Below are 24,442 nucleotides of genomic sequence, written 5' to 3'. Positions count from 1 at the left end.
TGGGAACAGTTTCTCTCTATCTACTCTGTCCAGACCCCTCATGATTTTGAACACCTCTATCAAATCTCCTCTCAACCTTCTCTGCTCTAAGGAGAACAACCCCATCTTCTCCAGTCTATCCACGTAACTGAAGCCCCTCATCCCTGGAATCATTCTCGTAAATTTTTTCTGCACCCTCTCATAGGCCTTCACTTCCTTCCTAAAGTGCGGTGCCCAGAATTGGACACAATACTCCAGTTCTACAGGTTCTTCATAATTTCCACGCTTTGGTGCTCTGTACCTCTTCATGAAGCCCAGGATCCCATAAGCTTTTTAAATTGCTTTCTCAACCTGCCCAGCCACTTTCAACAATTTGTGCACATATACCCCTAGGTCTCTCTGTTCATGCACTCCCTTTAGGATTGTACGCTTTAGTTTATATTTCCTCTCCTCCTCATTCTTTCTACCAAAATGTGTCGCTTCACACTTTTCTGCATTAAATTTCATCTGCCACATGTCCGCCTATTCCACCACCTGTCTCTGTCCTCTTGAAGTCTATCGTTATCCACCTCACTGTTCACTATACTTCCAAGTTTTGTGTCATATGCAAATTTTTAAATTGTACCCTGTACACCCACATCCAAGTCGGCAATATATATCAAGAAAAGCAGTGGTCCCAGTACCAACCCCCGGGGAACACCACTGTATACCTTCCTCCAGTCCGATAAACAACCGTTCACCACTACTCTCTGCTTCCTGTCACTTCGTTAATTTCATATCCATGCTACCAATGGCCCTTTTATTCCATTGGCTTCAACTCTGCTGGCAAGCCTATTATGTGGCATTTTGTTGAACGACTTTTGGAAATCCATGTACACCACGTCAACCATATAACCCCAATCAACCCTCTATGTTACCTCATCAAAAAACTCGATCAAGTTGGTTAAACACGATTTGCCTTTAACAAATCTGTGCTGGCTTTCCTTAATTAATCCACACTTGTCCAAGTGACTGTTAATTTTGTCCCTGATTATTGTTTCAAAAAGTTTCCCCACTACTGAGGTTAAACTGACTGGCCTAAAGTTGCTGGGTTTATCTTTACACCTTTTTTTGAACAAGGGTGTAACATTTCAATTCTCCACTCCTCTGGCACCACCCCCGTTTCTAAGGAGGATCGGGAGCATATGGCCAGTGCCTCCGAGATTTCTTCCTTCACTTCCCAGAAGCTTGGATTTTGTTCTCCTTAGAGTAGAGCAGGTTACAGGGAGATTTAATAGAACTGTTCAAAGTTATAAGGTGTTTTGATGCGGAGAAATTGTTTGTACTGGCAGGTGGGTTGGTAGCCAGAGGACACAGATTTAAGGTAATTGGCAAAAGAACCCGGGGCAGTGGGGGGGAGAGGAGGAGATATTATTTTTCACAACGAGTTGTTCTGACCTGAAAGGATGGTGGAAGCAGATTCAGTAGTAACTTTCAAAAGGGGATTGATTATATACTTGGAAAAAGAACGATTTGCAGAGCTATGGAGAAAAAGGTGGGGGAACTCGGATTAATTGGGCAAATTTTTTCGAAGAGCCAGCACAGGCATGATGGGCCGAATGGGTTACCTCCCTGCTATATGATTCTATGTGTCATGTATTCGACATGACTACTGTTAGTACTATCACAAGGTGTGCCACCAGAGGGCACAGCGGTGGGAGACTTGCAGGTTACCTGTACAGGTGTGCCTGGCCTAGTATAAAAGGCAGGCCACCAGGTGTGATCCTCACTCTGGAGTTAACTAATAAAGGACTAAGGTCACTACAGTTCAAGTGCAACACATTGCCTCATGGAGTCATTGTTAGAGCATCTAAGGAGACAACACTATGGTTCTGTCAACGTGCTGGTGTGTCCCCCTTTAGGGATATTACGCCAAATTATGTTCAGTAAACATTGGCTTGAGTAAGTTCAAAGGTTACTTGTTATTTCAGTCTGGAAATCAGAACCCTGGATTGATTTATGGGTAGGCCTGTTAATAGACTCAGAGTTATGGAATGATACAGCACAGAAGGAGGCTATTCAGCCCATTGTCCCTGTGCCAGCTCTTTGTAGAGCTATTCAATTAATCCCACTACCCTGCTCCTTACCTGTAATTTTTTCCAGTTCAAATATTCATTCAATTCTATTTTGAAAGTTACGATTAAATCTGCTTCCACCACCCTTTCAGGCAGTGCATTCCAGATCACAACAACTCACTGTGTAAAAAAAAAAAGTTTCCTCATGTCGTTTCTGGTTCTTTTGCCAAGCACCTTAAATCTGTGCCCTCTGGTTACCGACCCTTCTGCCACCGGAAACAGTTTCTCCTTATTGACTCTAACTAAACCCTTCATAATTATGAACACCTCCATCAAATCTCCTCTTACATAAGAACATAAGAAATAGGAGCAGGAGTAGGCCATACGGCCCCTCGAGCCTGCTCCACCATTTAATATGATCATGGCTGATCCGATCATGGACTCAGGTCCACTTCCCTGCCCGCTCCCCATAACCCCTTATTCCCTGATCGTTTAAGAAACTGTCTATCTCTGTCTTAAATCCATTCAGTGTCCCAGCTTCCACAGCTCTCTGAGGCAGCGAATCCACAGGTTTACAACCCTCTAAGAGAAGAAATGCCTCCTCATCTCAGTTTGAACCTTCTCTGCTGTAAGAAGAACAACCCACAGCTTCTCCAGTCTCTTCACAGAGACTGGATAGTTGACAGAATTTCTGGCTCAGGTATGTTCCACACCAGCAGACTTTCTCTGCACATTCCAAGCCTTTATACTGTTGCTACTTTTTTTTTCCATGAAATCTGCTTGAGGCAGAGCGTGAGTGTGAAGTGTGGACAGAAGGCCAGCAAGTGTATGTTTACGCAAAGTTTTTTCCAATAGTGTGAAAAACCTGTTTACAGTTAGTCACACTGTCACTCGGTCATCAGTGGGCCTGGTGCAAAGATAACACTTCTGCCCTCGAAAGGCTTCATTAATAAAAAGGAACAAAAACGCAATATTGAATGGATGTTACTGGGGTTTTACAGTGCACAGTAGGGCAGTCAAGCTTATAGTAAACATCAGTAAGTTGTGTAATAAAAGACAGCATATGTTGATTTAGTTATGAGGAGGGATCTGAGCTCTTTATCACATCCAGCGTTCCCTGTCCCAGTACTAAAACCTGCTAGATCGTTCAATATGGTGATTAATAAGCAATTTTAAAATTTATTTCCGGTAAATTAAGGGATATAGAGATAGGGCGGGAAAGTGAAGTTGAGGTCAAAGATCAGCCGTGATCTTATTGAATGGCGGAGGAGACTCGAGTGTGCGTGTGACCTACTCCTGCTCCTATTATTTATGTAAATGCAACCTTGGACCACTTCCCATACCTCAGGAGCCTATTATCAGCAAGGGCAGACATCGACGACAAGGTCCAACACCGCCTCCAGTGCGCCAGCGCAGCCTTCGGTCGCCTGAGGAAGAGTGTTCAATGATCAGGCCCTCAAATCTGGCACCAAGCTTATGGTCTACAGGGCTGTAGTGATACCCACCTTCCTGTATCGCTCAGTGACGTGGACCATAGATACCTCAAATCGCTGGAGAAGTACCACCAACGATGTCTCTGCAAGATCCTGTAAACCCCTGGGAGGATAGATGCACCAACATCAGTGTTTCTCGCTCAGGCCAACATCCCCAGCATCAAAGCACTGACCACACTCAACCAGCTCCGTTGGGTGGGCCACATTGTCCACATGCCTGACACAAGAGTCCCAAAACAAGCGCTCTACTCTGAACTCCTTCACGGCAAGCGATCCCCAGGTGGGCAGAGGAAACATTTCAAGGACACCCTCAAAGCCTCCCTGATAAAGTGCAACATCCCCACCGACACCTGGGAGTCCCTGGCCAAAGACCGCCCTAAGTGGAGGAAGAGCATCCAGGAGGGCGCTGAGCACCTCGAGTCTCATCGCCGAGAGCATGCAGAAAACAAGCGCAGACTGCAGAAGGAGCGTGCGGCAAACCAGACTCCCCACCCACCCTTTCCTCCAATCACTGTCTGTCCCACCTGTGACAGAGACTGTAATTCCCGTATTGGACTGTTCAGTCACCTGAGAACTCACTTTTCGAGTGGAAGCAAGTCTTCCTCGATTTCGAGGGACTGCCTATGATGATGATGACTTATATAAATGTTATTGTTCTGCTTTTTCCTGGGGTCTGTTTAGATTTCTTTTTCAAATGTGACTTTGTTCCGCTCTTTGAACTTGACCCTTTGAGAATTTATTTTTCAATCTGAAGCTTTTTTTTAAAAAAATGTACCGTACTAACCATTTAAAATAGATCTTGGCGGAAAATTGTTTGAGAAGTCATTGTGGCCTGCAAAATATATCTGATATTTTTCCAGGAAATTTTTTTTAAATGAAATTGGTTTAAGGAACATGAGGCAGTGGAGTAGGTCATTCAGCCCAGCGAGTGTGCTCCGCCATTTTATTCACCATGGCAGCTCTTCATCTTGTTAATCCCAATTTCCTGCCCACTCCCCATTATCCCAAATGCCCTTTCTACCCAAGTATTTAACACCTCAATTGATTCTGCCCATGGTAGGCGTTGCCAACCCTCCAGGATTGTCCTGGAGTCTCCAGGAATTAAAGACTAAACTCCAGATCGCTGCTGTGAGCAACCCCAGGGGGAAAGGTCACAGGGGCAGTCAAAAAAATTGTTTAAAAAAATAAATTATTTGTACATTTCTGTTTATTAGTTATCAAAAAATTGAACTTAGGAAAAAAGGCTGTTTGACTGACAGTCAAGGGTCACCCAATCGGGTAACGAAGCTTAGAATCACAGAATGGTACAACACAGAGGAGGCCATTCAGCCCATCATGTCTGTGCCTGTTCTTTCGAAGAACAATCCAGTTAGTCCCACTCCCCTCGCTCTTTCCCCATATCGCTGCAACTTTTTCTCCTTCAAGTATTTATCCAATTCTCTTTTGAAGGCTGCTATTGAATCTGCTTACACCACCCTGCCAGGCAGTGCATTCCAAATTTTAACGACTCGTTGCGTAAAAAATGTTTTTCCTCATGTTGCCTCTTTTTTTTGCCAATCACCTTAAATCTGTGCCCTCTGGTTATTGATCCTTCAGCCATTGGAAACAGTCTCTCTTTATTTACACTGTCTGAACCCTTCATGATTTTGAACACCTCTATCAAACCTCCCCTTAGCCTTCTCTGCTCCAAGGAGAACAACCCCAGCTTCTCCAGTCTATCCACGTAACTATAATCCCTCATCCCTGGAACCATTGTAGTAAATCGCTTCTGTATCCTCTCCAAAGCCTTCATGTCCTTCCTAAAGTGTGGTGCCCAGAATTGAACACAATACTCCAACTGGGGCCAACCTAGTGTTTTATATCGGTTTAGCATAACTTTCTGGCTTTTGGACTCTGTGCCTCTATTTATAAAGCCCAGGAGCCCAAATGCTTTACTAACTGCTTTATTAACCTGTCTTGCCACTTTCAAAGATTTGTGCACAAACACCCCCAAGGTCTCTCTCTTCCTGCACCCTCTTTAAAATTGTACCATTTAGCTTGCATTGTCTTTCCTCATTCTTCCTACCAAAATTTATCATCTCACACTTGTCTGCTTTGAATTTCAACGGTCACATGTCTGCCCATTCCCCCCAGCCTGTCTATGTCCTCTTGAAGTCTATTACTATCTTCCTCACTGTTTACTACACATCCACGTTTTGTGTCATCTGCAAATTTTGAAATTGTGTCATGTACCCCCAAGTCCAAGTCATTAACGTATATCAAAAACAGCAGCTGTCCTAGTACTGGACCCTGGGGAACTCCACTGTATACTTCCCTCCAGTCTGAAAAACAGCCACTCACCACAACTCTTGTTTTCTATCCCTTAGCCAATGTTGTATCAATGCTGCTCTTACCCCTTTTATCCCATGCACTCCAATGCTGTTAACAAGCCTAACATGAAGAGTTTATTCATTTTCCAATTGGCCGTGGGAAGGCGGAGCACCATGAGGATGGGCTTGTCAGGTGACCAATGGCAGAAGGATGGACTAAAGTGGTTGGAGGTCATGTGATGAAACCTCCAGGAATATGTCCAACCAGAGTCGGCAACCCCAGTCTATGCCCGTCTTGAGCAATGTATTAAATATTAAGGGGACGAAATTCCCCTGTTCGTCTCCCGTTAGCAGCTCCGGGGGACGCTAGCGGGGCGCGGAGTTGTTTTCACCCAATGGGGAAAGGGGAGGTGGTGCGGGAGATAGCGGAGGCGTGGAGGAATTAGTGGTGCACCCCGCTGGTAGCGCACGAGCTGCTGCGTTGGCGATGATGATGTCATCGCCGTGCGCAGCGACCACCTTTCACCCTGCGACGGCAATTGGGCAGCGCCCCGTGAGGCTGCCGTGGCCGATGCCCGCGCCAGCCTCGCGGGTCACAAACTGTGCCGCCCACCCATCGCGGGGCAAAAGTTAAAGGGGAGGTGCGCTGCGCTGCGAACCGTCATCTTTTTTTTTTACCCCCAGCCCCTCGCCCCGTTAATGTGTAGAAAAACTAAGTTAAGGTTTCAGGTTAAGATTCTGCCTGACCTGTTGAGTATTTCCAGCATTTTCTGTCTTCTCAGAGCCTTCCTTTACCATCCAAGGCTTTGCAAGCATCCAGTAGCACTCGCCACACACTTTAAGAACTTTTCAGATTTCTGGCATCTGCTCGCAGAAGGAAGAGGAAGTCACGCAGCTCTACCCCAGTGGCTGTAGCGTGGCTGTTGGAAGGCTGCTGACTTTCAGTGAGGGACCTTGAGAAGCTTGTGGCTGGGAGTGTGAAATTGAGCAACAGTGTTTCTTCTCTTGCTCCTCCTCCTCCTCTTCCTCTTCCTCATCAACCATTGGCTGGGCAGGCTGCATTTCCTGAGTGTGTGAAATGAGGAAGGCACAAGGGTGGAGTTGTGGTGAGGGAGGGTAAGCATGCGAGAAGGAGAATAACGCATGAGGAAACCAGCATCTTGTATCCTTTCAGCCCCGCCGCTGGCCAAGGGCTCCACCATGCCCCTGCCAAGTATGGCCAACACCGTCTCCTCCAAGGGGTCAAGGTGAAGTTAAGAATGGGAGGTGTGCCTTGTGTTTGGTACAGATTGTTGGTAGGTGAGTGAGTGGCTGCAGGGGGTGGGGTGGGTGTCATACATTGAGCAGTGTATGAGACTAGTGGTGCACTTGGTAGGAGACAGCTTTTGAAGATGCATTCACTGACCTTGACCACTGGTCTGAGGTAATGAAACTTCTTTGGGCACTGGAGCCAGGTTGTGGGGGCGACACTGCTGGCAGTGATGGCCTCAGTGATCTGGTCCCACATCCTTCTTTCGGGAGGGCCTCTTTGCAGAAGGCAATACAGCTTTAAGAGCAGAAGACTGGCATTTTGGAATTCTTTTAATGTTTATTTTTTTTCAGAAGGCAGTTGAACTCTAAGGTCTAAAGACTGTCTATTTTTAAATGATCCTTATGTTTCTTATTTTAGAAGGCAGTGCCTCTTTAAGGGACCAACACTGCTTTCTAAAATGACGGCCTTGCTTTAATAGAAGGCTGTTCTTGCTGCAAGGGCGCTACAGCCACGCTACATTGGGCCTGCTGCTGAAAGGAGCATTGGAGAACCAGTCTTACACAGTAAGTTTAGTGCGGCGCTAATTTAAATTTAGCAGACAGCACCAATATATCTGTGCTGCCAGCGCTATTATTTTGGGCGGCCGTTAACTGCGGCCCACGGTGGCAATGGCAGGTTTCTGGCACTCTTGGATATTTAGCCCTATGTGACTCTCCACGAAAAGCGTTATTAAAGTTCCAGTGTACGGTGCTTGTGTTTAATGTACAACAGGTGATGGTCCCAACAGGGATACAGGTGAATATAATAGGTTCAGGTGGGTAGGTTAGAGACAACAGTAAAGTATGTGAAAGAAGGTTAAACTGATTTAACAAATATATATAAAGTAACTGCTTGTGCCTGCAGCAACTTTGTCGAAACAGTTTACACTGTACAAATGCTCAGTCAGACTGCGGTTATGTTAGCTATGCAGGTTTATTAAGATCTCCAAGAGCACATGTGGAGTATATCCACTGCAAGGCATGTAAAGCTATTCTGAGCTCCACTCTGTGCACACACTTCCTTAGCTTGTATCTACTTTATTAAAAAGCAGCTAACATGGCAGTTTATCAGTGATTAATGGCCGGCCAAGTAGAGTATAGGGTTTGGCTCTACCATACATTAGCTCAAAGTCTACTCTAAATACAAAGTCACTTGGTTCAAACTAGCTGATTCATCATTTTTTAAATCATTAAATTCCCATTATGCTGTGTTACGTTTTCCTTTATTCATTCTCGGTATACAGGCGTCACTGGCAAGGCCAGCATTTATTGTCCATTCCTAGTTGCCCTTGAGAGGGTGGTGGTGAGCCGCCTTCTTGTACCCACGCACAGGCATCTTCCACCCCATCAACTGGAGTTCAGGACTGGAATATCGGGTCCTTCATTGAAACATCTGTGAACTAATGTGGAAGCAAGTCATTCTCGTTCGAGGGACCGCCTATGACGATGAAGATGCACCGCTGTAGTCCGTGTGCTGAAGGTATTCCCACAGTGCCGTTAGGTAGTGGGATCCAGAATCTTGATCCAGCAACTCAAGTGGCTTAATTCGAATTACTGCATAACCCAAATTTTTTAGCACAAGAAAGTTATTTGAGTTATCAGGAGTGGACTGTATTGAGCGAGTGTGAAACCTCCTATGTTGGTGTGTGTTGTTTGTAATGTTTTGGAGTAATTTTGAACCCAGGCCTAACATTGCCCAAAGGCGATTGTACCAGATGAGTAAAATATTACTCTTTCATTCGCTCCTGTGAAGCGCTACCATAACTATTTGTGTTGCTCATAGGTTTTTGGCCTTGAACATTTGTGAACGACTATCGGTAGCGCATAGATAGTGGTGGAATAGTGTGGGGCAGGGGGGATGTTCTACATGAACACTGAATGGGCCTATTCAATCCAAAGTTTTCACAATATATTTGACACTATCCGTTTCCCCACAACGCATCACTGGTTATAATGTGTGACTCCTAGGTGCTGTGCGATAATGAGGTTTGACAAAGCATGGTCTAATTTGCTGAGGAAACGCCACACTGCAGCAATTTATCTCAACATATTTGTAGCCACCATGCCTGCCAGACTTTTGGGAACTAATTAGAGTTCTTGCGGAAGTATCTGTGGGGTATTCTCGGGCAGATCGAGAACTAAGAAACAGATTTTGAGATAAGTCGCCTTTACCCACTCCCTCCCTCCCCGATTTTATTCAGAATCAATACTTGCTGATGCCCTAATCACTGGCTATAGGGAAAAGCAATACACAACACACCAGAATCTTTCTGCAACTGTCAATTAAAAGAGCACAGTTAAGCAACAAGTTTTATTTAATGAAAAGAAAATGCCAATCCAAAAGCAGGATTAGCTGTCTACCCTTAGTATCTTCCAGGCTTACATTTGCTTATTGTGAATGAACACTCACGTCCCGTGAACAAATAAATAAAATAAAATTATTTGCTACAAAATAGACTCTGTCTGCTGAGTAACTAGTCTCTGATTGCTGTAAGCACCACCCCAAATCAATAATTACACTAATAAAAAGCCAAATTTCAGACCAATTGAACCCTACTGGCAAGGCCGGCATTTATTGCCCATCCAGAATTGCCCCTGAGAAGGTGGTGGTGAGCCGCCTTCTTGAGCCGCTGCAGTCTGTGTGGTAAAGGTACTCCCACAGTGCTGACTTTGTTGTAGTGGTTTATTACAACTGAGTGGCTTGCTAGGCTGAGGGCAGTTAAGAGTCAACCGCATTGCTGTGGATTTGGAGTCACATATAGGCCAGACCATATAAGGACGGCAGATTTCCTTCCCTAAAGGACATTAGTGAACCAGATGGGTTTTTATGACAATCCAGCAGTTTCATGGTCATCATTGCTGATACTAGTTTCTTAATTCCAGAATTATTTCATTAACGGAATTTAAATTCCCCCAGCTGCTGTGGTGGGATTTGAACTCACATCTCTGAATTATTAGTTCAGGTCTCTGGATTACTAGACCAGTAACAATATCACTATGCTACTGAACCCTTAATAGGGTCTATTTTACAGCAAAACGGTTTATTTTTCAACAGAGTCTATTTTACAGTAGTCTATTTTACGACAAACAGCGTCTACGCACTACAGCAAACTGAGCTCATGACCGAAACTATAGCAGAGGCTCCTGATAAATGCAAGGTAATTTCTCCAGCAAAATGCAGTGAGCGGAGAATAGTTACATAATACAAATCAATTCCAGTCACTTACGGCAGTGCAGTCTCCAGGCGTGATTGGTAGGGACATCACCCAATCGTTTCCATTCTGGCCAAGACCCGTGGAGTCACTAGATGCAGCCTTTTTATTAAGCCCATTCCATAATAAAACAATGCCACCATCAGATGCAACTACCGCTGGAGCTCACCACACCAACAGAAGCCAGACGTGTATTGCCTGTGGACGGGCAGGGATTGGAAGTATGGAGTGATTGACCCTTTTCAAGTAAATGGAGTTAATGCCTTTGTTAAAATAGTGTCAGAGGATTGTTAAGTGCTTACACGCTGATATCGCAAACAGTTTTTTCTGGAACGAAACAATTAATGGGTTAATGCAGTTGACACACACACTGGAGAACTTCCTCCTATCAATGACTTTGGTAAGAAAGCATAAATACAACAGGAAAAATCTCACCTCTTTTTGCACACAGTATTGATGGGAGTTATTTTACACCACATGATGTTTCCACAGACATTTTAATGACCAATGGATTTTGTTGTGTTTTTTCTGTAGGACAGAGACTTTGTCATGACTTTCAACACCTCACTGCACCGCTCGTGGTGGATGGAGAATGGGCCAGGCTGCGTGGTGACCCCAGTGACTCCCGCTGACCAGGCCCCAGAAGACCACCACGTTATCACAGTGACAGGGTGCCTACTCGACTACCAATACATTGAAGTCACCAGCAGTTCCTTACAGATCCTCCTTGCAGTAAGTGCTGATCCTAGTTTCCATTCACAAAGAAAAAGATGTGGTCGAGTGTGAACACACCAGTCTTAGCTTTTTGTTTTACAAATTGAGAAAGAGAGCTTTGCATTTATATAGCGCCTTTCACGTCCACTGGACGTCTCAAAGCGCTTTACAGCCAATGAAGTGCTTTTTTTAAAGTGTAGTCACTGTTGTAATATGGGAAACACGGCAGCCAATTTGCACACAGCAAGCTCCCACAAACAGCAATGTGATAATGACCATATAATGTGTTTTTGTTATGTTAATTGAGGGATAAATATTGGCCAGGACACCGGGGATAACTTCGCTGCTCTTCGAAATAGTGCCATGGGATCTTTTACGTCCACCTGAGAGAGCAGACGGGGCCTCGGTTTAACATCTCATCTGAAAGACAGCACCTCCAACAGTGCAGCACTCCCCCAGCACTGCATTGGAATATCAGCCTAGATTTCGGTGCTCAAGTCTCTGGAGTGGGACTTGAACCCACAACCTTCTGACTCAGAGGTGAGCATGCTACCCACTGAGCCGCTTCTGTGGCCTGTCCTCTTGTCTGGTGAAGCATCACACTGGAATTGGACCCTCACAAAGCTACCCCCACGCCACAAGAGCTTTTGTGCCCTCGGCCCGACTGTTAGCGTTATTCCGTTTCTACCTGTTTTTGCATCTAAAATTACGTTTCCTCAAAAATGTGAGGACGTTTTTAAAAGTTTAGTTTAAAAATCACTGTCACAATGAACAGATGAGTCAGTTGCGATTGCGTGCATTTAATCAGACACACTGCTAATTTTTATGCAAATATTTGAATGCATATTATGATTTATGAACAATTATTCAGAAAGATCTATTGCAAATCTGCTGCTAATTGAGCCCCCATTAACCATCAGAATGTGGATGGGAGATTGTGCCTTTGGCATCAACAGCAGCCAGGAGAATGCTCTGGTATTCACTGCACATATTCTTCCATCTTCTGTCTATATTTTTCTACCACTCAGTGCACACATTGACCTTCAAAGAGTAGCCATGGCAATAAGCAAAAGGTGTGTGTCACAGATGGAAATGAAAAAAAAAGAAGCCAATCTCGTTCAGTCTTTTAGCACCAATTGTAAATAGAACATTTAAACAGCGAGGGAGTCACACACAAATAAAATTTACAAATCATGCTTCCCCACTCTCCCAGGAACCTCTAGATTAAGTCTAAACATGACCTTGTGTGTATCAATTTTGTCTCAGATTCCATTCCCATTTATTTCTAATGAGAATGCAACTGGTTGGAGATCTTACAGGAAGGCGGTAAAGTTCTTGTGTCACAGTCATGTTCCTTCTGGCAGGAGGGTCGGCAACTGGAGGACGCAGATTTAAAATAATTGGCAAAGAAAAGAGGGGGAGATGGTGAGAATTATTTTTTTGCGCAGCGAGTTGTTGTGATCTGGAATGCACGGCCTGAATGGTTCAAAGGGGAATTAGGACTCTGTTTTGAAAAACAATGGGAGGTCTGTGGGGAAAGAGCGGGGGAGTGGGACTAATAGGATCGCTCTTTCGGAGAGCCGGCACAGGTACGATGGGCCGAATGGCCTCCTTCTGTGCTGTATGATTCTACGATTCGGATAGAAAGAGGGAAAGAGATCTTCTAGGTGTGGGGGATGGGGGGGGGGAGAGGAGGGGGGAAAGGGGGCGCGCTCGCAGGGGCTGTTCAAGCCTTCTGACCTTGTGTGCCATTTAGATATGTACCAGAGACTCTCCCGGGTCACACACAGATTTATTAATTTACGTCCCTCCCCAGTTGCTGATACGGATTGGGTGTTGTGATTTAGATTTTATTCAACATTGAGGCAACAGCCCTTTCCGAACCTCCACATCCATGAAATTCAAACAGGACAAATCAATGAATTATAAATATAAATGAAAATAATACTGTGTGTTGAAGGCCAGATTGCCAGCACTTAAAGGTTGCGTGTTAGTTGAGACAACTCAGTTACTCGGCTGGAAAATAAGCTAAACACCCAATAACAGTCCACAACATGTGAAAGCAAGTAACTGCACTGAAAGTACAGCGGGACATGGGCTTACAGCGGCACAGTCACGATGGGCCGAATGGCCGCCTCCTGTGCTGTATGATAAGCTAATTTCTTCACTTTTACTACAAAATTCAAGTGTTAAAGAAAGAAAGACTTGCATTTATATAGCGCCTTTCATGACCACCGGACATCTCAAAACGCTTTACAGCCAATCAAGTACTAATGCAATAAGATTTATTTTCTTTGGGCACGGAGTCTAGGGCTATACCCTCCCAGAAAATGTTCATTTCGTGAATTCTATTTGTTGCAGCTTCCAGTATTTCAGAACCTGCAGGGGGAGGTATGTGGAGAGAGAACAAGGGGAGGGGCTAGCCACCCTCCATATTGGTAAAGGCAGAAAAAGAGTTGTCCATGGCCCATGCCATGGTGGAGGGGGAAGTGGGGGTGGGGGGGGTGGGGGGGGCGATGCTCAGGCCCGCTTGAGGCCCCCTATGCAAAATTATGCTGCCCCAAATGGGCTGGTTACGTTCAGGAAAATATGATTTACATGGAGGTAAATACCATGGTGTCAGCTGTGGCTCAGTGAGCAGCACTCTCACCTCTGAATCAGAAGGTTGTGGGTTCAAGTCCCACTCCAGAGACACGAGCACAAAATCCAGGCTGACACTCCCAGTGCAGGTCTGAAGGAGTGCTGCAGTCTTGGTGGTGTTGTCTTTCAGATGAGACGTTAAACTGAAGGCCCTGTCTGCCCTCGCAGGTGGACGTAAAAGATCCAGTGGCATTATTCGAAGAGAAGGGGGGAGTTCTTTCTGGTGTTCTGGTGGCCAATATTTATCCCCCAACCAACATCATTTAAACAGATTATCTGGTCGGTATCACATTGCAATTGGTGGGAGCTTGCTGTGCGCATATTGGCTGCCACGTTCCCTACATGACAACACTTCAAAAAGTACTTCATTGGCTGTAAAATGCTTGGGAAAGGAGCTATATAAATGCAAGATCTTTCTTGTGAACTAGCAGTCCTTAAAAGGTACCCAAAAAAGTAAGTTTCTTACATAAAATACTTACCTGTATGTGGAGCTTGGAGGTGCAGGAATGCTCCTCCCTGCTCCACTGCAGTTCCAAAGACCTTTCCCTCCCTCTCGATTGCTGCCACCCTGCGCTCCCCATTGCAACGTCCCTCACCCCCCACCTCCCCACAACCGGCCACGCAACAGCCTGATATTGAAATGCTCATCATTGGCGAACTGCATGGGGACGTCCAATATCCAGTCTGCAACGGGCCGAAGGAGTGTTTTTGCACCGGGAACGGGTCGTCCCGAGATTGCAGCGGCAGAAAGGCCAAGTAAATTCAGGCCCTAGTCGGTAACCTGGTCGGTTTGCCCACGTCTCCCTTTCCCGAGAGTCCCTCCAATGGGATGCCTTAAAAGATTTCGGAAGAACTGGAGTGTTGTTTTATTTTTTTTTTCTGTTGCTTTGTCGTGATATAGAACTGCAGGAATGACGGAAGCCAGCAGCGTGAATGGACTGAATGTATAAGCAGAGATAGTTATGAACCCAGGACACTCCATTGACCATTTCTGTGTAACTTCAGTTAACTTGCTCTGTTGAACTTGATACCTACTTGATGCCAGTTACTCACTGGACCATCAGCACGGTATTCTTATCTCCAAATAAATTCTACAGAATGAGACAAGCAAGGATGGACAGGGGGGTGGAGGGCTGATGAGAAAGTCTTAAAAGCTGATAATAATTCTCAGTTTGATTTGTTTAAAAGCAGCATAAATTTTGCTAAAAGAAAAATTGGCCCTAGTTTCTGATGGTTGCAGTCAGAACGCTTTAACAATGAATTATGTTATGAATTCATCAACCAATATCGTAAATGGCGGAGTGTTTTACAGAGAGGAAATAATATCTCCATAGAAGCGCTGTCAGAATACAAATAAATCATCCTGTCTGAAAATAGAATAGAAGCCGTTTAGACACCATTGCTGCCCAATTAAGATTTATCTATTCCTATTCCACAAAATGTCGTTTTCTCCCCGTCTCCAATTTTCTCCTCCCCTCCTGTGCTAAAAGGTACTGATTCAGGCTGGGTTTGGGTGTTTCATATCGCAGTGATGCTCCAGGACAGAGGCTTATAACACAAGTTTATTCCTTTGTGTGTCAGCCGTGGCTCAGTGGGTAGTACCCTCTGCACTGATGGAGGTGCCGTCTTTCGGACGAGATGTTAAACCGAGGCCCTGTTGGATCTCTAAGGTGGGTGTAAAAGATCCCATGGCACTATTTTAGACTAGGGCAAATAAGTTCTACCCAGTGTCATGGCCATTGCAGAGGAGTCACTTGTAGACCAGACCGGGTGAGGTAACGTGTCATCTGAAAGAAGGATTGTAAAACTTTTCTCCAACTTTTTTTTGTGTCTGTTTTTTTTTAACAAGGAACAGATAGTGAAAGGACAGCTATGTTACTGATAGTGATGCTCATTCACTACCACTGACCTCTGCATATTGAAGGTGGTAAAGAGGATTATTTGCGATCAACCATATTGGCAGAGAGATGTGCTGGAGGCACTGGATGTCATTATTAAATGATAAGAGACTAATTCTGTTAGAACTCGAATAAATTAGTTACGACGCCTGCTCTCTTAATCAAGATGTCTATTTTTGCTTTCCGAGCACGGTTTCTCTGACTAATCCACATCACCCTGCCTTCACGATGCAGGGCGTCCAGCCCTTTTCCTCATTCAGATTGACATGACGAATATTGCTTCGCTGATTCGCCTTACACAGTAGTTTTCATTTTTAATCATTTCAATAGATCTCGGAAAGCCATAGAATTAGAGCGGTGAAAGATTCCAATCCCTCTGTCTCCACCGTGGCCAATTTCTTAGCTCTTTCATATTTAACTTAATATTTCTGTCATCCCCACTTGCATCACTGTCGGATAAATCGGTATTTCAGCAAAGTGAGTGAGGAATGGAATATCAAAATAATATTCTACTGCATTGGCATCATGTGCCCATCTCGATAGAATTATGGTAAAGAATTCCATTTATCTCCACCCCACCCCCCCAATTTTCTCTCTCTCTGCTAAAGCAGTTAAGTTATGGTAGGCTACAGTTCCGTGGGTACTGGCAGCCCTTTGGTAGCACCCTCCCCACCCAACCCCATCCCAAGTAGCCATTCAGACAGTGAGTATTGATGGGCCATTCAACCCCTCAGAGGACCACAGACACCTGATGTCACCATGTGTGCGATGAACCGCGCTGAGTTTTCTCCCCTCTCTAGCCCAGGAGCAGTAAAGCCAATTATTACATAAGAACATAACAAATAGGAGCAGGAGTAGGCCATTTCGCCACTCAAGCCTGCTCCGCCATTTAATAAGATCATGGCTGATCTGATCATGGACTCAGCTCCACTTCCCTGCCCGCTCCCCATAACCCTCGACTGCCTTATCGCTCAAGAATGTGTCTACCTCCACCTTAAATATATTCAATGACCCAGCCTCCACAGCTCTCTGGGGCAGAGAATTCCATAGATTTATGGTTTAAAAGGGCAACCCCTTATTCTGAGACTATGTACCCTAGTTTTAGTTTTCCCAATGAGTGGAAATATCCTCTCTGCATCCACCTTGTCGAGCCCCGTCATTATCTTATATGTTTCAATAATTACATTGGATAACATCGGATATACAGCACAGAAACAGGCCATTCGGCCCAACCAGTCCATGCCAGCGTTTCTGCACCACTCGAGCCACCTCCCAACTTTCCTCATCTAAATCTATCGGTATAACCCTCTATTCCCTTCTCCCTCATATGCTTGTCTAGTCTTCCCTTAAATGCATCTATACTATTCACTTCAACCACTCCCTGTGGTAGCAAGTTCCACATTCTCATCACTCTTTGGGTAAAGAGGTTTTTTCTGAATTCCCTATTGGATTTCTTGGTGACTATCATATATTGATGGCCCCTAGTTATGCGCTTCCCCACAAGTAGGAACACTCTCTTTGTATCCACTCTATCAAAACCTTTCATAATTTTAAAGACCTCTATTAAGTCACCCCTCAGCCTTTTTCAAGAGAAAAGAGACCCAACCTGTTCATCCTTTCCTGATATATGTACCTTCACATTTCTGGTGTCATCCTTTTAAATCTTCTCTGCACCCTTTCCAGTATCTCTATATCCTTTTTATAATATGGTGACCAGAACTGTATGCAGTGTGGTCTAACCAAGATTCGATACAGGTTTAGCATAACTTCCCTACTATTCAATTCTATACCTCTAGAAATAAACCTTAGTGCTTAGTTTGCTTTTTTTATGGCCTTGCTAACCTGTGTCGCAATAGATTATACTTCCTCGCTGCCATGCTCCACCTCACAGTCAACAAGCTCCCCGTTAGAGTGGAACTAAACTACAGAACCAGTGGGAATCTGTTCAACCTTCGTCGTCTCCAGGCCAGGTCCAAGACCACCCCAACCTCTGTTGTTGAGCTACAGTACGCGGACAATGCCCACAAACAGAGGCTGAACTCCAGGATAAAGTCGACGTATTTGCGTATGAAAGCATGGGCCTTACGCTAACCATCCGTAAGACAAAGGTCCTCCACCAGCCTGTCCTCGCCGCATGGCACTGCCCTCCAGTCATCAAGATCCACGGCGCGGCCCTGGACAACGTGGACCATTTCCCATACCTCGGGAGCCTCTTATCAACAAGAGCAGACATTGACGACGAGATTCAACACCGCCTCCAGTGCATCAGTGCAGCCTTCGGCCGCCTGAGGAAAAGAGTGTTTGAAGACCAGGCCCTCAAAACTGCCACCAAGATCATGGTCTACAGGGCTGTAGTAATACCCGCACCTCCTGTATGGCTCGGAGACATGGACTATGTACAGTAGACACCTCAAGTCGCTGGAGAAATACCACCAACAATGCCTTCGCAAGATCCTACAAATCCCCTGGGAGGACAGACGCACCAACATTAGCGTCCTCGACCAGGCCAACAACCCCAGCAGTGAAATACCGACTACACTTGATCAACTCTGCTGGACAGGCCACATCGTTCGCATGCCAGACATGAGGCTCCCAAAGCAAGCCTCCTTCACGGCAAACAAGCCAAAGGTGGGCAGAGGAAACGTTACGCGGACACCCTCAAAGCCTCCCTGAAAAAGTGCAACATCCCCACTGACGCCTGGGAGTCGCTGGCCAAAGATCGCCCTAAGAGTGGAGGAAGTGCATCCGGGAGGGCGCTGAGCACCTCGAGTCTCATCACCGAGAGCATGCAGAAATCAAGCGCAGGCAGCGGAAAGAGCGTGCGGCAAACCTGTCCCACCCATCCCTTCCCTCAATGACTATCTGTCCCACCTGTGACGGACTGTGGCTCTCGTATTGGACTGTTCAGCCACCTAAGGACTCATTTTAAGAGCAGAAGCAAGTCTTCCTCGATTCTGAGGGACTGCCTATGATGATGAATCCTGGCTGAGTCAGCTAATACAGCACCGACCAAGAATCTAACCTTTTTGTGGTCTGTCTGCCTCGGTCGTACACTAGACAGTTCCCAACTGGGCCATCGAGGATTGGTGTCCTTTGAGGCATAAGTTCTAAAGTAGACTTCACAGTCTAGAGTGGGAGATACACGACCCAAAATTTCCTGTTCGTTCCCAATTACAGAAAGAGATGCAATTATTTCACGACCTCAGGATGACCCAAAGTACTTTACAGCCAATAAAGTACTGTTTGAAGTGCAGTCACTGTTGTAATGTAGGAAACGCGGCAGGCAATTTGCGCTCAGCAACTCCCACAAACAGCAATGTGATAACGACCAGATAATCTGTTTTTAGTGCTGTTGGTTGAGGGATAAATATTGGCCAGGATAAGAAGTCAGTCATACACACAGGCTAAGCTCCTGAGTAATGTTAGCAGTTAGACATGCTTTCATACTTATATAGGTATTAGGTGTGGTAGTCCAACAATTCTTGAACTGCATTAGGAACCAGCAGTTGTTAGTTCAAATCTCACACTGATAATTTATGAAACTGAATGGAATAAGCCCAGTAACTTTTGATCATAGAAGCATAAAATTCCCGTCAGCTCACAGCTCAGGGAAGGGAACCTGTCACTCCTAAGTGGTGTAGCATGTGATTCTACTCCCTCACTACATGGGTTGACTCTTAATCACTCAGCTAGAGCCGTGGTTATGTTACTGGAGGAATAATCCAGAGAACTTGAGTTCAAATTCCACCATGGCAATTGAGAGTTTGATTTTTTTTTAAACTGGTATTAATAAAAGTGACCATGAAGCAGTCGGATTGTCATAAAAACCCAACTGGTTCACTGATGTCCTTTAGGGAAGGAAACCTGCCGTCCTTACCCGGCCGATATATGTGACTCCAGACCCAGACCGACATGGTTGACTCTTAACTGCCCTCTGAAGTGGCTGAGCAAGCCATTCAATTGTATCAAACTGTTACAAAGATTGGGCAATAGGGATGGGCAACAAATAAAGACATCCAGCGGCCGAGAATGAACGAAAAAAACTTTGTAAAGTTAATTGCTATTTGAAGAAGAAGGTCCATCATCACCTGCCAAGGACAAGTACGGGTGGTCACTAAATGCGTCTTTGCCAATGGCACCCGCATATAACTTCCGTAATTTGTGAAGTGTAATTGAAAAAGCAAATGTGACTTATCCAGTTTCATTGTCAATGTGGGGACGGCAACTGTCCTGAACTGTGTCTAACATGTGGAATCCCACCACCATCACTGAGTGTACAGACCAGGCCACATGTAGAATTTCCATTTGACCAATACATGGTGCAATCTCTTCCCATAGGCACACATCTCCAGAGAGCTTGGGAGCAAGTTGGGCGAGCCAAGGCATAAACCACGCAGCTCACCAGTGGAGATACGTCTGGGCTTTCCCCGATTGCCCAGGCACCATCATTAATAGTCATACAACTCGCCAATGGGGAACACAGGCCTGGCACGTCCAGTGACCGTTATGGGATGCCGTGGTCTATCCGCATTGGTTGTCAGGGATTTTCATTATTTCATCCATGTTGGAATAAGATGTTTCAAAGTGAATGCTTTCTGCTCACTGAAAGCAGCCAGTTCCTGATCGACAACGGTCATCTGCAGCCTTATCTGACTGACAACGTCTCGCCTCATGACTGAGCAGTGAAGTGCACAGCAAGGCTCCAAATGTTGACATTATGTGGTTTTTAAATGGGTACATCTTAATTAAAAGTGCGTGTGTGTGTTGTGTGTTTATGTATCTGTGTTGTGTGTGTGTGTGTGTGTGTTTATCTTGTGTGTTTGTGTGCGCACTTATGTATATGTGCGTGTATCTGTGTTTTTGTGTGTTTATGTAGGCGTGCGCAAGTGTTTGTGTTTATTTTGTGTGTATGTGTTTTGTGTGTGTGTGTGTGTGTATTTATGTAGGCGTGCGCAGGTGTTTGTGTTTATTTTGTGTGTATGTGTTTTGTGTGTGTGTGTGTGTGTTTATGTAGGCGTGCGCATGTGTTTGTGTTTATTTTGTGTGTGTGTTTTGTGTGTGTTTGTGTGTATGTGTTGTGTGTCTGTAATCAATTCTGGGATATTCTGGAATCGTCTCATTTAAACAGTGCCACCAACTCCACAACACCATCATTAATGGTCATACAGCTCAGCAACAGGAAACACAGGCCTGGCACATCCAGTGACAGTTCTGGGATGCCGTGGTCTAAAGCTTGGCTCCACCCAATTCGGGCTTACCACAATGCTGTCCCCTGGGGATGGTACCATGGAACGGCACAGGGGGGCAATCATCGTCACGAGCCACAGCCATCAGACAGGTGAGCTCTGTCACGTGCCTGCAGATACAGAGCTTTGCCTCAAGGTGCTTTTCCTTTTAATTTTGCCTCCTTGGTCCTTTTCCACTTCATGCTTGGTGAAAGCAGATAATCGATTGAGATGCTCTCCAAAGTCTTTCAGAATTGTTGTCACCCAGTTGTGACATTCCCCTTTAATTGTCCCCACAGCTTTAAATTAGACTTCCAGGCAATTTTCTGCTTCCATTACTGGTGTTTATCCTGAAGCTATATGAATGAGCTAATGGTGGAAATTTGGCTGCAAGCAACAGACTTTCATTTCAGCCTGTTTAGGAGCTGCCAGTTTTTAGTCTGAACTACACCACAAGCAGAAAATTGTTGACCTCGCTGTCAAATATTGCTCGTGAATAATGAGCACTTGAGCAAGCGACCAGAGGACAATCAGCGCTCGAGGAACTGCCCCCCAACAAGGAGTCAACACGCTCCTGAGCGAGAAAGGGAGAAAAATAAAATTAATTTGAAATCCGCTGGGTTCCTTCGATTGCAGGTTATAGCTGCCAGCAGCAAGTGTGATACCTCGACCTGATAACTAAAGGCTTCTGGTGGCCTCTCATCACCCATCATCGACTGTTCTGGTGAAGTGGAAAACAACCATTCTCAGACTGTGGCTTAAATGATCAAAAAAATAACTGGTGCTTGAAACTGAATATTGGAGGATTGCTGCGTATGTTAAATAAAAGGTAGTTAGAGCCTGGGATCTTCCTTCAAGAATGTGCGTGTGTGTCTGTACGTGTGTGTCTGTACGTGTGTGTCTGTGCGTGTGTGTGTGTGTGTGTGTGTGTGTGTTTTTGTGTGTGCGCACGTTCAATCTGAGGACCCTTCTTTAAAGATCTATACATCTTCACCCATCAATCTCCCTGTTCCTCCACTCTATTAAGAATTTTACCATTTAGATTATCGTTCTTACAGGGCTTGACAGGTTAGCTGCAGGGAGAATGTTTCCCCTGGCTGGGGAGTCTAGAACCAGGGGTCACAGTCTCAGAATAAGGAGTCGGCCATTTAGGACTGAGATGAGGAGAGATTTCTTCACTTAAAGGGTGGTGAATCTTTGGAATTCTCTCCCCCAGAGGGCTGTGAAGGCCCAGCCATTGAGTATATTCAAGACAGAGATCAATAGATTTTTGGATATTAAGGGAATCAAGGGATAGTGCAGGAAAGTGAAGTTGAGGTAGATCAGCTATGATCTTATCGAATGGCGGAGCAGGCTCAAGGGGCCAAATGGCCTACTCCTGCTCCTATTTCTTACATTCTTCTATTCTTATATTTCCTTTCACTGTTCTTTATTCCAAAATAAAAAACTTTACAAACAGGAATCTGGGTTTTATACATAAGAGCATTGAATATAGAAGAAGCAGTGTAAAGTTTCCACAAATCATTGCTTTGGCCACAGGTGGAGTATTGTCGACAGTTGGAGACACTCCATTTTTGGAAGGATATTCAACCCGTGGGAAGGAGATAGTGAGCATTCACTGGAATGATACCAGGAATGAGAAGTTCCAAGTATGAAGAAATGCTGGAAAAATTGTTGTTTTTTCACTGGAGCAGTGAAGATTATGGGGGAAACTAATCGAGATTATGAAATAGATGATCGTGAAAGGTTTTGGGAGAGTAAACAGAAAAAGATTCCACCGGTTAGTGAATTGGTCCGACGGACTTATGATTACCACAGGAACTAGAAAGGGGGAAATAGTCTAATTCCACACACAGGGTAATTTGAATTTGAAATGCTTTCCCACAAGTGGCGATTGAGACAGAGTCAAGAATAATGTTGCAACAATAAGCACTTAGAAATGCAGGGGTTAATCACCGACAGTCAGCACGGATTTCTTGAAAGCCAGTTATGATTGACAAATTTAATGGTACTGTAAAGTAGAGGGAGATACAAAGCTATGGGGATAGAGTATGACAAGTGGGATTCATTTTAGATCACTCTAACAAAAAAGCCGGCACAGACATGATGGGCCGAATAGCCTCCTTCCCTGGTGTAAATGACTTTGGCTCTAATGCGTAAAAGAGGAATTGCATACGTAATTGAAAGGAAGGATATGGGAAAATGACAGGGAAGTGGGATTGGAGTAGGTAGAATCATCATAGCATGTTACAGCACAGCAGGAGATCATTCGGCCCATCATGCCTGTGCCGGCTCGTTGGCAGAGCTGTCCAATTAGTCCCACTCCCCCGCTCTTTCCCCACAGCCCTCTAAATGTTTTACATTCAAGTATTTATCCAACTCCCTTTTGAATGCTACTATTGAATCTGCTTCCACCGCCCTTTCAGGCAGCGCGCTCTAGATCACAGCAACGCGCTGTGTAAAACAATGTTTCCTCGTGACACCTCTGGCTCTTTTGCCAATCACCTTAAATCTGTGCTCTCTGGTTACCGACCCTTCTGCCAGCTTCTCCTTATCAAAACCAGTCATGATTTTGATTACCGCTATTACATCTCATCTTAATCTTCTCTGCTCGAAGGAGAACAACCGCAGTTTCTCCAGTCTCTCCACACGACTGAATCCCCTCATCCCTGGCACCATTCTAGTCAATCTCCTCTGCACCCTCCCCAAGGCTTTGACATCTTTCCTAAAGTGTGGTGCCCAGAATTGAACACAATTCTCCAGCTGGGACCTAACCAGTGTTTTATAAAGGTTTTCTACTCTATGCCTCTCTATATAAAGCCAAAGATCCCATCTGCTTTCTGTTAACAGCCTTCTTAATTTGTCCTGTCACCTACAAAGATTTGTGTCCATCCACCCCAGGTCTCTCTGATCCTGCGCCCACTTTAACATTATTTAGAAACACCTGCATTCATATAGCTCCTTACTGTATCTCTCAAGAACTCATAAAGTGCTTCGCAATTAATTTGATTTTAAAGTGTCGTCACCAGGATAGCCATTTTGCACACAGCAAGCTCCCACAAACAGCAGTGAAATATATATAATTAGTTCATCTGTTTTGATGCTGGGAGAATTACTGGCCAGGACGCTGGGCGAACACCCTGCCCTCCTCGGAATAGTGACCTGGGTCTTTAACATCCACCTGATCAGGCAAAAAAAGATATCTCCAATGAAGAATGATGTCTCCAACAATACAGGGCTTCCTCAATAAGGAGCTGGTATTGTGTATCAGCTTGTATGTATTATGTGCTCAAGCTGCAGGGTGGGACTTGAACCAATAATCTTCATGACTCAGAGACAAAGGTGCTACAAACTGAGCCAAGTGCTGTGTGTCACCTCGGCAGGTGAGATATTTGCTCAGATGATGGGAACATTACTGAGCTGTAGAAGCCTCTGTGGTTATTACTGTCTCAAGCATTACCAGTACCATCAATGTGAATTCAGCGCAATAAATCTGTCGACGGGATGTCCTAATTTATCTAACAACGCTCAGTACATATGCCTGCAAGTATTGCGCTACATATATTAAACAACAGATATATTGGCTCCTAATTTAAAATTTGGACAATGGAACAGAATTCAGTCGTGT

The 24,442-nt window shown here is 44.9% G+C and overlaps 1 protein-coding gene across 1 annotated transcript in view; it reads left to right on the top strand.

Moving 5' to 3' along the window:
* nkain1 (sodium/potassium transporting ATPase interacting 1) overlaps positions 1–24,442 on the top strand; it is a 604,623-nt gene that overhangs the window by 530,914 nt on the left and 49,267 nt on the right. The window contains exon 4 of the mRNA XM_070898961.1: positions 10,872–11,069. Coding sequence (XP_070755062.1) covers positions 10,872–11,069 — 198 coding nt within the window. The remainder of the gene's footprint in view (positions 1–10,871; positions 11,070–24,442) is intronic.

Source organism: Pristiophorus japonicus, chromosome 14 (genome assembly GCF_044704955.1).
Source record: "Pristiophorus japonicus isolate sPriJap1 chromosome 14, sPriJap1.hap1, whole genome shotgun sequence".
In the NCBI taxonomy this organism is placed as follows: Eukaryota; Metazoa; Chordata; class Chondrichthyes; family Pristiophoridae; genus Pristiophorus; species Pristiophorus japonicus.
The sequence above is the reverse complement of the archived record's forward strand: the minus strand, read 5'-3'. Positions and strand labels throughout refer to the sequence as shown.